Raw genomic sequence first — 14941 nt, 5'->3', positions numbered from 1 at the left:
GCTGCCCCCCCCCCCCCACCCTTCTCTCTCCTTTTGTGTGTGTGATTTCGACGTGGTATGTGATGTGTGGATACCGTACAAGTTGGGGTTTCGAACCCTGCTGCAAGTTTCTTCCCCGAGAAGAGCTTGTTACGTAAGTTGGGAGAAGGGTAGAGGGACGGACTCATACTCTCCGAAATTTTGAACCTATGAGCCAACCGGATAGAAAATTGAAATGAAAAAAAAAATGAAAATGTAGTTCCTCTTCTGGGATTGTTAAATAATATAGAAGAACTTAAAAAATAAAATGACACACTTCATAACGTCTTTGGTTTTTATTTCAAAAATCATATATATTGCACGTATTATTTGTTGTGACAAAAACTCATTAGATATATTAACATGTATTATTGTTATTTTTTTTATTTTTTTTTGAGAATGGTAAAGTTGTATTCATCAGCAATGAGGGTATGCTGGCAACCAAACAAAAAAACATTCAAAGGCCAAATAGTCCTGATTACAAAGAGCCTATGAAATCTACTAACTGATCTACTTCATATATACCCTCTTCTTTACACCAAAAATATAGAGTATTAATGCAGTTTTCTTTAACTTTCTGCATTGGGTTAGTAATATTCTTAAAGCACCTATTGTTTCTTTCCTTCCAAATTGACCACCATATGCAAGATGGAACTAGATTCCACCATTTTTTCTGTGTTTTACTCCCCCCTCTTCTCATCCAACAGTTTAGTAGGTCAGCAGTATGCTCAGGCACCACCCAAGGATCTTGAATAATGCTTTGAAGCATATACCATATCTGGGAAGTCACTCTACAGTGAAGGAACAAATGATTGTTTGTTTCCTCCTTCTCATGGCAAAAGAAGCACCTAGAAACAATCTGAAATCCTCTTTTTTTCAGTCTCTCCTGAGTCAGACATGCTCTTCTGCACACTAACCATGTGAAACACTTTATCTTGGTTGGGGTGTTGGATTTCCAAATTTGTTTCCAAGGTCCAAAAATGCCCCCCGGGTGTGTTGCCAGGTCTCTTTTGTACATTCTTCCAACAGAAAATTCCCCATCCCTATCATGTTTCCATCTGATTGCATCAGGATTAGTGTTGAGTCCCGGAAAATCTTCCAACCTTTGCAGTAAATTGGCTACTCTATCCACCTCCCAGTCATTTAAGAGCCTCCTAAGGGTTATATTCCACCCTTGCTGAAACCACATCTCAGCAATAGATGCTCCAGGGTTGTCGCAAAGAGAGTACAAATCTGCAAAGTCCTCCATGAGGGAGTTCTGTCCTATCCACTTGTCTTTCCAAAAAAGGATCCTAGTCCCCTCACCCACCTTGTAGCATATGTTCCTCACTAGTTTTGGCCACAAATTTCTGATAGACCTCCAGACTGAGACCCCATAGGTGCTGGTCACAATGTTGGTTGTCCATGAATCAGTTTGTCCATACCTGCTAACAATAACATCCTTCCACAGAGCCTGCCCCTCTTTACCAAACCTCCATAGCCATTTTGACAGTAAGCACCTATTTTGAAGACCTAGATTCTTAATGCCAAGGCCTCCTGATTTTTTGCTTAGTTGGGCAGTTTGCCATTTGACCAAGTGAATGCCCTTTCCTTTCTTGTTGCCCAACCAAAGAAAATCTCTCCTTAGTTTATCTAATCTATCTTCCACCTTTGCAGGTAAGGGGAAGATAGACATAACATAAGTAGGGAGAGCATCTAATACAGAATTGATCATTGTTATTCTTCCTCCCAGAGATAAGTATTGTGTCTTCCAGGTGGCTAATTTTTTCTCAGTCTTCTCCACAATTCCATCCCATATTTCTAATTCTTTGTAGTTGTTACCCAATGGCATCCCTAGATATGTAGTTGGGAGATTTTCTATCTTACAACTCAAAATATTTGCTAAACACTGGATGTTAGCTACTTCCATGACTTGAAACATGCTGCTTTTTCTCCAGTTCACAGAAAGCCCTGACACTGCCTCAAAGATTACTAATATTATTCTGATGAAACACACCTGCTCAGCCTTGGCGTCACAGAAGATCACAGTATCATCTGCATACAGTAATTGACAAATTTGTAGATCTTCCCCAGCTTGGTTGCCCACTTTGAATCCTTTTAACCATTTCTTCTGAGAGGCCACCCGTATCATACTATTAAGTCCTTCCATAGCTAGAATAAAGAGGAAAGGAGAAAGAGGATCGCCCTGCCTCAACCCCCTTTCTGAGGGGAAAAAACCAGCAGGTTCTCCATTAATCAATATAGAGAACCTGACAGTTTTAATGCAAAATCCTATCCACTTCAGCCATTTCTCTCCAAATCCCATTTGTCTCAGGATATTAATAAGGAAATCCCAGTTCACATGATCATAAGCTTTCTCAATATCAAGCTTACACATGATTCCTGGGGTTTCACCTTTAATCCTTGAATCTACACATTCACTAGCTATTAGAGCTGCATCTAGGATCTGTTTGCCCTGTATGAAGGCCATTTGATGTTTGTTGACTAGCTTGCTGATTACTTTTTTCACTCTTTCTGCCAGAAGCTTGGCAAAATTTTTATAAACTCCACCAATAAGACTTATTGGTCTAAAGTCTCTAAGTTCAGTTGCCCCTGGCTTCTTTGGAATAAGGGCCACATAAGTGGCATTGAGGCTCCTCTCAAACTCGTGTATTCCATGAAAATGGTTTACTGCATTCATAAAATCAAACTTAAGCACCTCCCAAAAATTCTGAAAAAAACACATGGGGAAGCCATCAGGACCAGGTGCCTTGTCACTGGCACATGACTTGATGCACTTCAAAACTTCAGCCTCCTCAAAGTGAGTTTGCAACCAATCTCTTTCTTCCTCACTAATAGTTTCCAAGCCTTGCAACTTAAATTCCGGTCTCCACTGTTCAGTCTCTGTGTACAACTTTTGATAAAAGTTGATGATTTCTCCTTTAATATCTTCTGGATCTGATATAGAGTTTCCTTCCACCACCAAAGTGTCAATAGAATTAAACCTTTTGTGAGCTGTTGCAACCCTATGGAAAAATTTTGTGTTTTTATCACCTTTTTTAAGCCATTGTATTCGAGATCTTTGTCTCCACGCTATTTCCTCTTGTTTGGCAACTTCCTCAAATTCCATGGCTAGATGAACCTTTTGGAGTAGTTCATCCTCTGAGAGTAATCTCAGCTCCTGAATCTTTTCCATCTCTGCTAACTGGTGGAGGCATACACAGCACTAAGGAACCAAGTAAGAACTTGGTTGGTGCCATCAAATTTTATTGTTAGACACTGGTTGGCAGTTGACACGACTTCCCCTCTCCAATATCTCTTGTCCCACATTACCACTATCCCCCCACTTCTACCCGTTGCATTCAGATGACACTCCCCCATCCACCTATTCTGCCACAGTTGCCTAAAAACATGAGTTTCCTTTTCTGTCAGTTTGGTCTCTACTAACACATATATATCTGCCCCCCATTGTTGTATTACTCTCCTCACTAACCTCCTCTTATATTCACAATTTACCCCCCTCACATTCCAGCTGAAAATTTTCAGCTTCATTGATAATTGGCTGATGTTATCCTCCCTCTACTCCTTGGCTCACCTTCTTTAAATTTAACATGGAATTCCAGATTCTTAATCTCTTTTGGAATGAGTTTCTTACCACTGGTGGATGCAATAAATGCCATCAAATACTATCCCCCCACTTCTACCCGTTGCATTCAGATGACACTCCCCCATCCACCTATTCTGCCACAGCTGCCTAAAAACATGAGTTTCCTTTTCTGTCAGTTTGGTCTCTACTAACACATATATATCTGCCCCCCATTGTTGTATTACTCTCCTCACTAACCTCCTCTTATATTCACAATTTACCCCCCTCACATTCCAGCTGAAAATTTTCAGCTTCATTGATAATTGGCTGATGTTATCCTCCCTCTACTCCTTGGCTCACCTTCTTTAAATTTAACATGGAATTCCAGATTCTTAATCTCTTTTGGAATGAGTTTCTTACCTCTGGTGGATGCAATAGATGCTGCCTTTTGTGTTAGTTCACCCCTTTTTTGATTAACTCTTAAAAAAATATCAAAGGCCACCTTATCGCAGCCTTCAAAGGCAGCCCCAAACAATTGACTGAGCTTTTGGACATTTGACTGGACCCAAAGAGAAGCTTTATCTTCAATTTCTTGCTCCGAGAAGGAATCATTAATTGGAGAGGTAATGGTTCTTCAAAGTTCGTCAATTTCCCTGCCCCTTCATCACCTCGAGGTCCCGCTTCCTTATCAGAATAATTAAAACTTTCCCCTCCCCCAAATTCCTCAATAATAGCCACAGGTCTGTTCTCCTCCTCCACTGAACCATCCCCTTTCTCTTTAACACCTTCTAGGGTTCCAGGAGAGGGGCTTTCCAGCATTCCAAGTTCTTCCTCAGAGAGACATGGTCTCGGTGAAGGCGTAGCCTCTTGCCCGAGAATATTATCGATGAAAGGCTCTGCTTCAGGAATTTTTGAAGCGTGGAGACATTGGACTTCCTTCATTCCAGACTCTTTATTATTTTTTAAATGGCCCAAAAGGCCCAACTGCTCTTTAATTAAATCAGGCCCCATCTTTTGAATTAGGGCAACCACGTGCCCTTCAGTCAAAGCCACATGGCCCTCTTTTCTTTTTGAAATAAAAGTCTCCTGCAAGCCTTTGTCCTCATTGTGCTTTCCATTATCCAACGGATAATTGATCTGAGAGGTCCCCATCAAGCTTGATTCACCTCGAAAGAGTTGTTTCCTTGCTTCTCGGTGTTCGAGGACTTTATCACTACTGGGCCTGAACCTCGCCGGAGCTTCACACCATACTGGCAAGGTGAAAGTGGACTCACCGTCGTCGACCTCAACTGTTGTCGGTATATCTTCCATAGGTCCTCTGACTCTAATCCGAGCCCATCTCAAGTGGTTTCGAAGTTGGGTTTCCTCTTCTGTCTCCAGCCACCCGCCACACTGGTCTCCTATGTCTTTCATTACTTCATCCGACCATAGTGCTTTTTTTAAAGTGACTTATAAGTTAAAAGCTAAAAGTCATAAGTTAGGAATATCTAACTTTTAGTTTTTGGTACTTTTTCAGCCTAAAGAAAGTGCTTAAACCATTTTTTGAGTTACCAAACACTTTCAAAATTAAAAAAGCGCTTTAAAGTTAAGGGGTCGTTTGGTTGAGGGATAAAAATAAATAGTCCTGGAATAGGAAGTTAGTTAGTCTTGGGATAAAATTATGTTGTCTTGTTTGGTTGACATGTTTGGATAACTTATCCCACCAATAGTGATGGGATAAGTTATTCCAGAATAACTAATCCCAAGATAATTAATCCTGCAATAACTAGTTATCTAATAAAAGTGAATGATTCTAAGCAAGGGAGGTGTATGAGTGTTTTATCATTATATTCATATTAATTGATATAATATATAATATTAGGTCTTGAAAAATTTGGGGAATAAGTAATTAATGTTGAGAGTAAAACATGAAAAGAGAAAAAAAAAGTTTTTTCTTTTCATATGCTAAAAGTGAGAAGTAAAGTAACAAAATATTTTTGAGTGAACTGGGGAATATTTGACAGCTTTCTTCTACTTTTCAATGGTAAGATTGGAAATTTTGTTGTAGCAATTGTGTGTTCAGTGTGTTCGGTTTGTTAACATGAAAAAGACAAAAAGTTGCTTGTGCGGCCGCTCATTTCCTTTTACTTTGAAGCGACTTGTTTGCCTATAAAAATTATGATTCACGTGTTTTCAGAATAAAATTTTGCTTTATTTGAAAATCAGTGTTTGACCATGAAAATTTGAAATTTAATTCGAAGTTGTATATCAAGTTCGAAAAACAACTTATAACTTATTTAAACTCATTTTAAAATAGTAGTACATTCAAAGATGAATATTATTCCACATATTGTAAAAAGTATAACTAAACACAACTCAAACTTCATATAGTAAAATGAAAAATATTTGAAATAAATTAGGACCTTAAATGGGGAATACTAAAGCATAATTAATTATTTTTCCTACATTTCATTATTATTGATGGAGTATTATTACATTTTATAACTAAGTAAAAAAATTGTACTTACGACTTAAATAAATTATAGATATAAAAAATTAATGTTATTGAACCCGTACACAACACAAGCTATCCATAACTAGTTTGATATATGTTGGGAGAGTTAGTGGATACTCAATATTACTCTTGACTGATGGAGACTCGATATGTCCATCGCTATGAAAGAAAAAATATTATTTTTGAGTCATTGTGACATCCTCATAGACAAATGGAGTCAATTAAGTTTACAATCTCCTCAAGCTACCTTTCTTATATTCAAAATGAAGGTTCAACTCCGAAAATAAAAAAAATATATCATTTGTTACATTTTATATGACGGTATTGATTAGGCATAAGTTTATAAAAGAAGAAATATTTTTTATTACACAAACTAAACATGTAGTTATATAGTCAAATTTCTTTATAACACGTCGAATAATAATATTATTAGCTAGTAAGTAGGAGACATATGAGCAAGAGTAAAAGGATCCCCATTTCTTGAGGAATTAATTCCAAATAACAATGGATTCATTTCATTCATTTTTCTCTTTCTGCTAATTGATCTGAAGAAGAAAAAAAAATGGATTTCTTGAAACAGAACGATACGAAAGTAGAATGTCGAAATCAAATTACCATAAGAATTGCATCAATGTCTATTTACCTCTTAGGTTTCTTCTTCGCCATGTTCTTGTGTAACTGTGTCCATCTCCTCCTTCGTCCTATCTCCCAGCCTCGTATCATTGCAGAATCCATTGTAAGTGTAGTAACATTAGGCCTCTTATTATAATTTGGCTTTAGGTCACTAATTTTATTGAGACGTCCTTGTTTTACTAACAGAAGTTAGTTCTAATACATACAGGTGGGATTGCTACTTAGCAATCTTGAATTCGTTCGTTCAAGGTTCTTAAACGATAGTGAAGTTCAACAGACATTGAATTACATTGTGGATGCTATTATGGTGTGTCACATGTTTGTTGTTGGATTAGAGATTGATCCAAATATATTCCTCCAATTAACTTTACCAGAGGCGAAAGTCGCGTATTCAGGTGTACTTACAACTTTTGTTTTAGCATGTCTGATCACTCCACTTCTCAATATATCTAAACAATCAAATGCTGTATTCAGTTCATGCCTCGCGATTGTTCTAGCTGGAACAGATTCACCTCTGTTAACTCGATTGATAACTGATCTGAAGATTGGTAAATCAGACATTGGTAGATTTATTGTTGACGCGGGGATACACTCTGATGTTGTATCGATCCTGTTGATTGCTATTGGATTTCTCATATTTGATCCTGATAAGAACTTTCAGAATCGTAGTGTGATAATGATGTTGAAGATGATGGCGATATTGGTGTTTCAGACGTTGTTAGCATCGAAAGTAGTACCATCTGTTATGAAATGGGTGAATAATGAAAATCCAGAAGGGAAACCTATGAAAGGATCACATTTAGTTGTGGCATTAGCATTTATAATCTTAATATGTAGTATGTCACCAGTTGTTGGTTATAGCAAAGTTTTGAGTGCATTTTTGGTTGGTTTGTTTATGCCAAGAGAAGGAAGAATATCAAAAATGATGATTGGGAAAGTGAATTATATTTTTAGGACAATTTTTTATCCATTGTTTTTCTTTTGGGTTGGAACTGAGGCTAAACTTTCTGAATTTGAGGCTGGTAAAATTGCTTCATGGGGTAAAATTATTATTCCATTTATAATTGCAACAAGTGGTAAAGTTGTTGGTTCTGTTGTTTCTGGATTGATGCTTGGATTTCACTGGCCTGAATCAGTTGCTACTGGATTGTTACTCAATATCAAGGGTCATTTTCAAGTCTACTTGGCTATTAATGCATATCGGGTATGTCTCGTTCGTCCTAGAATAAGTATAAACACTCAAACTTGACGTCAGCTGGTAAGTAAACGCTCCAACTTTGAGTATACACAGATCAAGACAATGCAACTTGTCTGCATTGCGTTAGTTGAGACAAAGGTAAGGTGTCTAGATCGATGTGTACTATCGAAGTTTGGAGTGCTTACTTGCCAGATGAGGTCAAGTTTGAGTGTTTGTGTTATGTATAATATCTATTTCTTTAGTTTTCTCATTTATGATGGTGATTGTTTTTGTTTGTTCGTGTGATTTGATTTGCGACTTGTGGATGCAGATGAATGTCATAAGTATGTCAACAAGTATCGCGTTGGTGTTTGTAACGTTTCTAACCATAATATACACCCCGGTAGTCGTGGCAAAAATTATTGAACGTGCAAGGAGACGTTCACCAACACAGAAAATGGCATTACAATGTGTCAATCCGGTGAATGAGATTCGAATATTGCTCTGCATTCGCAGTCCTCAAGATGTTTACTCAGCAATAAACTTCATGGAAATTTCGCGAGGGCCAGTAAATCCAGGGATAATGGTCTACTTAACTGATATGATCGATTTAACAGATAAAATTGCAGCAACATTGATAACACAAGGCGAGGGAATTGATGCTGTAACTGTGACTGACCCTACGGTAGTTGAAATGAGAGAGAAAATCACTCAAGATGTCAACGCTTATTTAAACGAGAACTGTCAAGGTGTTAGCTTACGACGAATGATGGCACTTTCTACCATCAATAACATGCATCAAGACATAAGTATCCTTGCTGAGGACCTGATGGTACATCTTGTTATACTTCCTTTTCATAAGAATCAAGAGGAAGATGGACGACTTCAGGTCGGTCATACAGGCTTTCGTCATATCAATCGTAAGGTATGTCAAGCAAAATTCTCATTTTAGTACATTCTGTAGTGGACCATTTTGTAACTTGTACTATGTATGATCTATCTCAGGTTCTTCGAAATGCACCTTGTTCAGTAGGGATACTAGTAGACAGAGGACTTGGTAAAACAGTGATCGCGAGATCATCCATTTCCCTCAATGCAGCAGTGATATTCATTGGTGGAAAGGATGACAGAGAAGCACTTGTGTATGCAGGACGTGTAGCACGACATCCTGGAGTAAAGTTAACTGTAATTAGATTCTTGTTAGAAGCCGCGGGAGATAGTGTATCATCAAGAATTAGTAAAGCAAAAGCTAATACTAGCGAACATTTAGAAGAAATGAAGATAGATGATGAGTGTTTTGCTGAGTTTTACGACAAACATGTTGCTGGTGGACGCGTTGCTTACATTGAGAAATACCTCATAAATTCTGGACAGACATTTTCGACATTAAGGTCGTTAGAAGGGCAATATGGTTTGTTTATCGTGGGACGGGGAGGGCGGGTTAATTCTGTGTTAACAGTAGGGATGAGTGATTGGGAAGAATGTCCTGAGTTAGGTCCTATTGGTGATATTCTTTCAGCTTCTGATTTCTCAGTAACTGCATCTGTTTTGATCATTCAACAACATAGTCTTAAAGGAGAATTAGATGGACTTCATGATGAATTCTCAATCATGTAACATGTTTATATATATATTCAAGTTATTATAACATACTAGTACTAGTCAATTTCTTCAATTTCAACGACAGATAATGGTCGAAAACACATCTGAACTATCACTAGTTCACTTTTGCGAGTTTTCTACCTAAACTACAATAACATACACATCCGATGAGTGGGGACTGGAGACGGTGGTGTATACACAATCTTACATCTATCTTGTGAAGGTAGAGATGTTGTTTCTGATATATAGACCCTCAGCTCAAGTGAAATATATATAAAATAATGGAAATTAATTGGTATCTTTATCACATGCATTAGCCAAAATTTATTTGATTTTGTTCATTCCTGTTGCAACAAGATGGACTTTGAAAAGAACAATAGCAAACATAAATAGTATGATAAACAAAGTAAAGAAAACAACATAATAATAAAATCGAAGAATACGATAGTAGAAGAATCATATATTTATAGAAAAGAGAACCCTAGGTTTGCCTACGTGGCACCACCACAAGCAAGAATTTCCATTTAAATTTATTTATTTTCAAAAATACCCTTTCCCTTTCATGAAAAGATGTAATTTTTATGAAAAATTGTGACTTTTATGAACAATTACAACTTTTATGAACAATTGCGACTTTTATGAAAAATTGTCATGACTTTTATGAAAGGTTGTGACCTTTCTGAAGGGTTGTAACTTTTCCAAAGAGTTGTGACAATCCCGATAAGGCACAATAAGCATTTGTTCACACTACCCTTTTTGTCTATAAATAGAGGGATTTCCTCTCATTTTAAAACAACAAAAAATCTGAACTTCTTCTTCTTCTTTGGCACAATTAAATATTCGTGTACTTTGCTCATGTTGAGTGGCTCACTAACACCATTGTTTTTGTATCAATACACTTGTGAATAGAATCATTCCATCCTGAGAGGATCTATTCCTTTAAACCCCAGTTACTAGAGGGGAATAATTTCCTTAAGGGTACATTGTGCATTTAGTGGGCTCAATTTTTTCATTTCTGTTTCATTCTATTGTTATAGTTCCTGGTATATTTTTTACAAATATTAATTTATGCTTATGATATTAATTGTTGTTTTTGAGTACATGTTTTAAACTTTGTTGTTTATGTTTCTGTAAAGTTATTGTTATAAGTATTTGTTAATACAGATAAAGATTATTTATTTATTAGAAAATTTAATATCTCATGTTGATGTTCATCTAATTTCCCAAAACTATCAAATAGTAACACTTCCTCGAGGCAAAAGGATAAATTATAAAATCAAATTAAAAATGATTGATTGAAGGATAAATGATAAGATGTTATAATTATCATTTTCCTTTATATTATTAATGTTAGTTACTACATAATCTTGTATGTAAGACAACATAGTGGTTTAGTTTTAATGACTGATAGGTTTTAAGTATTATTTTATAATATTATTACTAACTATTTATCAAAACGCACCTCAAAATTAATGAGTCAATTGTCACGTGGATAGAATTTTATGGGCAAATTAAGGTGCCATGCGCTTTTTAGCGATTGTAAAATTCAAACGCTTGGTCTAGTCAACTTCAAATAGTTTTGATAAATAATTTGTGATAGCTCAAGTATGAAAAACAAGCACCAAATAGTTCAACTATGAAACTCGCAAAAAAATGATACATAAAATGCAGTTTCTCTCTTGGCCTTTGGAACAGAGGGGAGATGGAAGAGAAAAAAACGTCTTTCGCACAAATGTGTTGTCATCCTTATAGAAAAAAGTAAAATCATTTTGTTATGATTTGAGAGATCATTATGATTTGGTGGAGCTATAATATTAGGTATAACTTCGAATGAATATAATAATTTTTGCTTAAAATTTGTATTAAAGTTCATCAAAAATATATATGTGTGTGTTTAATATTGAAAACAATGACTAATTAAACAAGTTATGAATTTGATAACAAGTTAAAATTTATAAACTTTAAATTCCGACTCTGCCAATAATTTTAATATTTAGTCAAGCTTTGAGAATTATTATCATGACTTTCAAATTCTTCAAAATTTTATCTTATATTTCGTCTATAAATCACCTTTTTCTTCTTTTTGGTATGATCAAAATAGTCAAGTCTTCTTTTTGAAGGCAACTTTAATTTATTTCATCACAATAGATGTTTTTATTTTTAAAATATTAGTGGTTTATATAGAAGACAAAATCCTATTTTTGTTATGTATTTCAAGTTCATTGAACACTGTTTTGTCATTTTCTTCTTTTTCATGTCCCACATAAAAGTTGAATTTTGAATCTCTAATCAATTACAGAATATAAAATCTCTAAGATTTTGACCATCTCTATATTTCCATAATTTCATGCCACGTTATTTTGATGTTACTCCATCCATATTTAATAATAAAAATAAAATAGATATAAAATAGTTAATTATTTTTTGATTTTTTAAACTAAACAAATAAAACTGAATATTAATAGTATAATGAACAAGCAAAAGTAAATCGAGGGAATATATTGAAATATAAATTATTTAAAATCAGAGACGAAGCTACGAATAGCGAAGGGTGATTATTTGAACTCTCTTCGTCAAAAAATTATATTGTAAATATAAATCGAGTATTACTTTTCATACATCTTCAAGCTTTGGCCACTCTTTGCAAATTTGTAGCCCCGACACTGATCGACATATCATTGTAACATGTTCTAACAACTGAATATATATATATATATATATAGCAAATTAACTTTGAATGGCATAGTTTAGAAAAGTAAATGATTAATTGAAATTTTTTATTAACATATCACATGAAAATAACACTTGCAAAATTTATACAACTTAGGTATATATCTCCACTTAATTAGTAGTCACTACATGCTAATTAATACTATTAATTTTGCATGAAATAATACAAAATAACATAGTACAACTGTTACATATATTATTAATTAACCACTTGATTATTTTTCTCTCTAAATTTCTACTTTATTTGCATAATTGAGAGAGAAAAACACTAGCTATTTCATTAAGTTCAACTCTTTTTCTCTTCCTCTCCATTTCTTCTTTAACTTCTAATCTTACTCCAAATAACATTGGCTTTTTTTCTTCTTCTTTCTCTGGAATTTTAGCAAATATTGTAACAATATTCATTAATTCTTTGCACTTGTTTTTCATGAGTGAAAGCTCAGAGCTAAGGACTCCATTTTCCATTTTCAACCTTTTATTCTCATCAACAAGATTTATATATTCAGATGATGATGAAGTTGATGATGATGATCTTTGATCTTCTTCTGTAATATTATCTTTCTTGTTGTTACTATTTGCGTCCTGGCTCTGTCCGCCGTTGTTTGGTTGTTGCCTATTTGTCCAAGCTTTTCTTCGACGAATTTCACGGAGTAAATTCTTTTCGCCCTTTTTGAACTTATCGTTACTGAACTCCCATCGACTTGTTGTAATTTTACGAAAACCCTAATGTTATTTATGCAAAATGGATGATTAGAATAAATTTCAAGAATCATATGAAAAATAAACATTCGATTCAAAAAATGAAAATCATATTGTATGTAATTATTCGTCTCGAACTTAAATAATAATTTCCTCAAAAGATAAGAAGCTTCTTAATTAATCCATGAAAAATAGTGCACATTTTTAATCTCCACTACCTTTTCCACTTTATTAGTGAAGAAACATGAGCAATTAAAAAGGTTAATAAATAGTGAAAACACTATTATTACGCATGCTAATTCAAAAGTGTACAAATAAGACAAACTTAATCCAAAGTGATTAGCTATTTTGTGAGTACTTTTGACAATTAGCAATACATGCATCTTATTTTGACAGCCTATAATTGTTATTATTAACCTAAGCTCTAAGCTAGTATGATTTATGTCAATAATATAATCATTATTTTAATGTCAACTCCAAAATCATGATACGTAGTTCTATTAGTTGAGCCCACAAAAGATCCTTTGTGATCTTAATTTTGTTTTACTAATAACAAGAATTAAGTTGTTTTCTTTAAATCTTTTTTACTTTAAGATACCAACAATTAAATTTTATTATATAATCAAAAGAATTAAACTACTCAAGCTACACGTGATTATTACAATGACTAGTTAATTAAATACACTTTCATTATCAAATATATATCGATTAATAGTTTAATTTCTATGTATTTAATTTTTAAAAATAACCATTTTTGTTGAGGGGAGGAAAATAAATTCGATTTTTAAAATAAAAAACTAAATAAAATAAAATTAGTTTTTAATAAATCACAAATTAAAACGAGAAAACGATTTAACTCATATTTTCTTAAGGAATTTTTTTTTGTAGTGAATAATTTTTCGACAAACATAAGAAATTAATTCAACACGTGTTTGTTGTATTAGAAACACGTTTTTTTCAATGGATATTTTTGTCGGCAACTATATCTATATCATCGAAATAGTTTCCGACGGCACATTTCCAATGGACTTTCATCGGAGAAAATCGTGTTTTTTCTTAATACATGTTCTAAAAAAAGTTTAGACACTTGAGTTATATTTATTGATCTGATGCAAACACAAAATGTAGATAACGTTTTTATCGGAAAAAATGTGTTATCCTAATATTATATGTTCTAAAAGGGTTTAAACATTTACGTTATATTCATTGATTTGATGATGTAAATATTCGAGGCGAATATATTGAAAACTTACATAGGTATTGAGCTGCCGGACAAAGCTTGAAAAGTTGCTATGTTTGAAGAGTGTAGGTAACAAATCCCTTGCAAATTCCGCCGGCTGCCATACAACAAACGCCGATCCATCGGAATTCCAAGAAACGACGTCGTCCGTCGCCGGATCTTCCACCAACATGTAGGTTTTCAACAAAAATGGTGATGGTGATGACTTCTTCATCACAACATACTCTAACAAACTCTTTTCATCACTTACTTGAACTTCTTCTAATACCTCCATAACAAAAAACCAAAAAAAAGGAAATATTATTTTTTTCAAGAAAATTGGTAAAATGAGTAGAGAAACACAAAATAAACAACCCCTTTTTGTTTATTTTGTTGTTGGAGTTTTTGAAAACCTAGAAAATTGTTAAAACAAGAAATTAAACACACAAAAAATGAACCTTTTTGTATATTTTTTTTCAAGAAAATTGGTGAAATGAGTAGAGAAACACAAAATGATCAACCCCTTTTTGGGATTTTTGAAAAAAAATTTGTAGAAAATTATTAAAATTATTTTGTTAGATAGAAGAAAGAGTGGAGAAAAGAAGAAGGGCAGTTAAGAACTCCCAACCCCAACAATAGAAACCTAACACGATTCCGAAGTTCATGAGAAATGCAAAGATAACTTTTTTTCTTTCTTTTGAATTTTATTTTTTTTGTCAAAAGAATGAAACTTTTGTATTGTGGTTACATCTTCTTATATGGTAGTAGTAGTAGAATGAGAAAGTCATATATATATATATATAT

The 14941-nt window shown here is 34.2% G+C and overlaps 1 protein-coding gene across 1 annotated transcript; it reads right to left on the bottom strand.

Annotated features, from left to right (window-relative positions):
* Window positions 1-12282: 12282 nt before the first annotated feature.
* LOC102601498 (heat stress transcription factor B-3) lies at window positions 12283-14902 on the bottom strand. The gene is made up of 2 exons (XM_006350116.2): window positions 14172-14902; window positions 12283-12942 (listed from the first exon to the last, which is right to left on the bottom strand). Exons 1-2 carry the CDS (start codon window positions 14430-14432, stop codon window positions 12460-12462), a joined length of 744 nt encoding a protein of 247 aa, XP_006350178.1. The 5' UTR covers window positions 14433-14902; the 3' UTR covers window positions 12283-12459.
* Between the last annotated feature and the right edge of the window lie 39 nt (window positions 14903-14941).

The sequence above is a fragment of the Solanum tuberosum genome, unplaced genomic scaffold, assembly GCF_000226075.1.
Source record: "Solanum tuberosum cultivar DM 1-3 516 R44 unplaced genomic scaffold, SolTub_3.0 scf00118, whole genome shotgun sequence".
NCBI classification, from domain to species: Eukaryota; Viridiplantae; Streptophyta; class Magnoliopsida; order Solanales; family Solanaceae; genus Solanum; species Solanum tuberosum.
Note: the sequence above shows the minus strand (reverse complement) of the source record. Positions and strands in the feature narration are given on the sequence as shown.

Coding starts and splice junctions, on each gene's coding strand:
- LOC102601498 (XM_006350116.2), bottom strand. CDS start 14,432: ATGGAGGTATTAGAAGAAGTTCAAGTAAGTGATGAAAAGAGTTTGTTA. Junction 12,943..14,171: donor TCCGGCAGCTCAATACCTAT/GTAAGTTTTCAA, acceptor AAATAACATTAG/GGTTTTCGTAAAATTACAAC.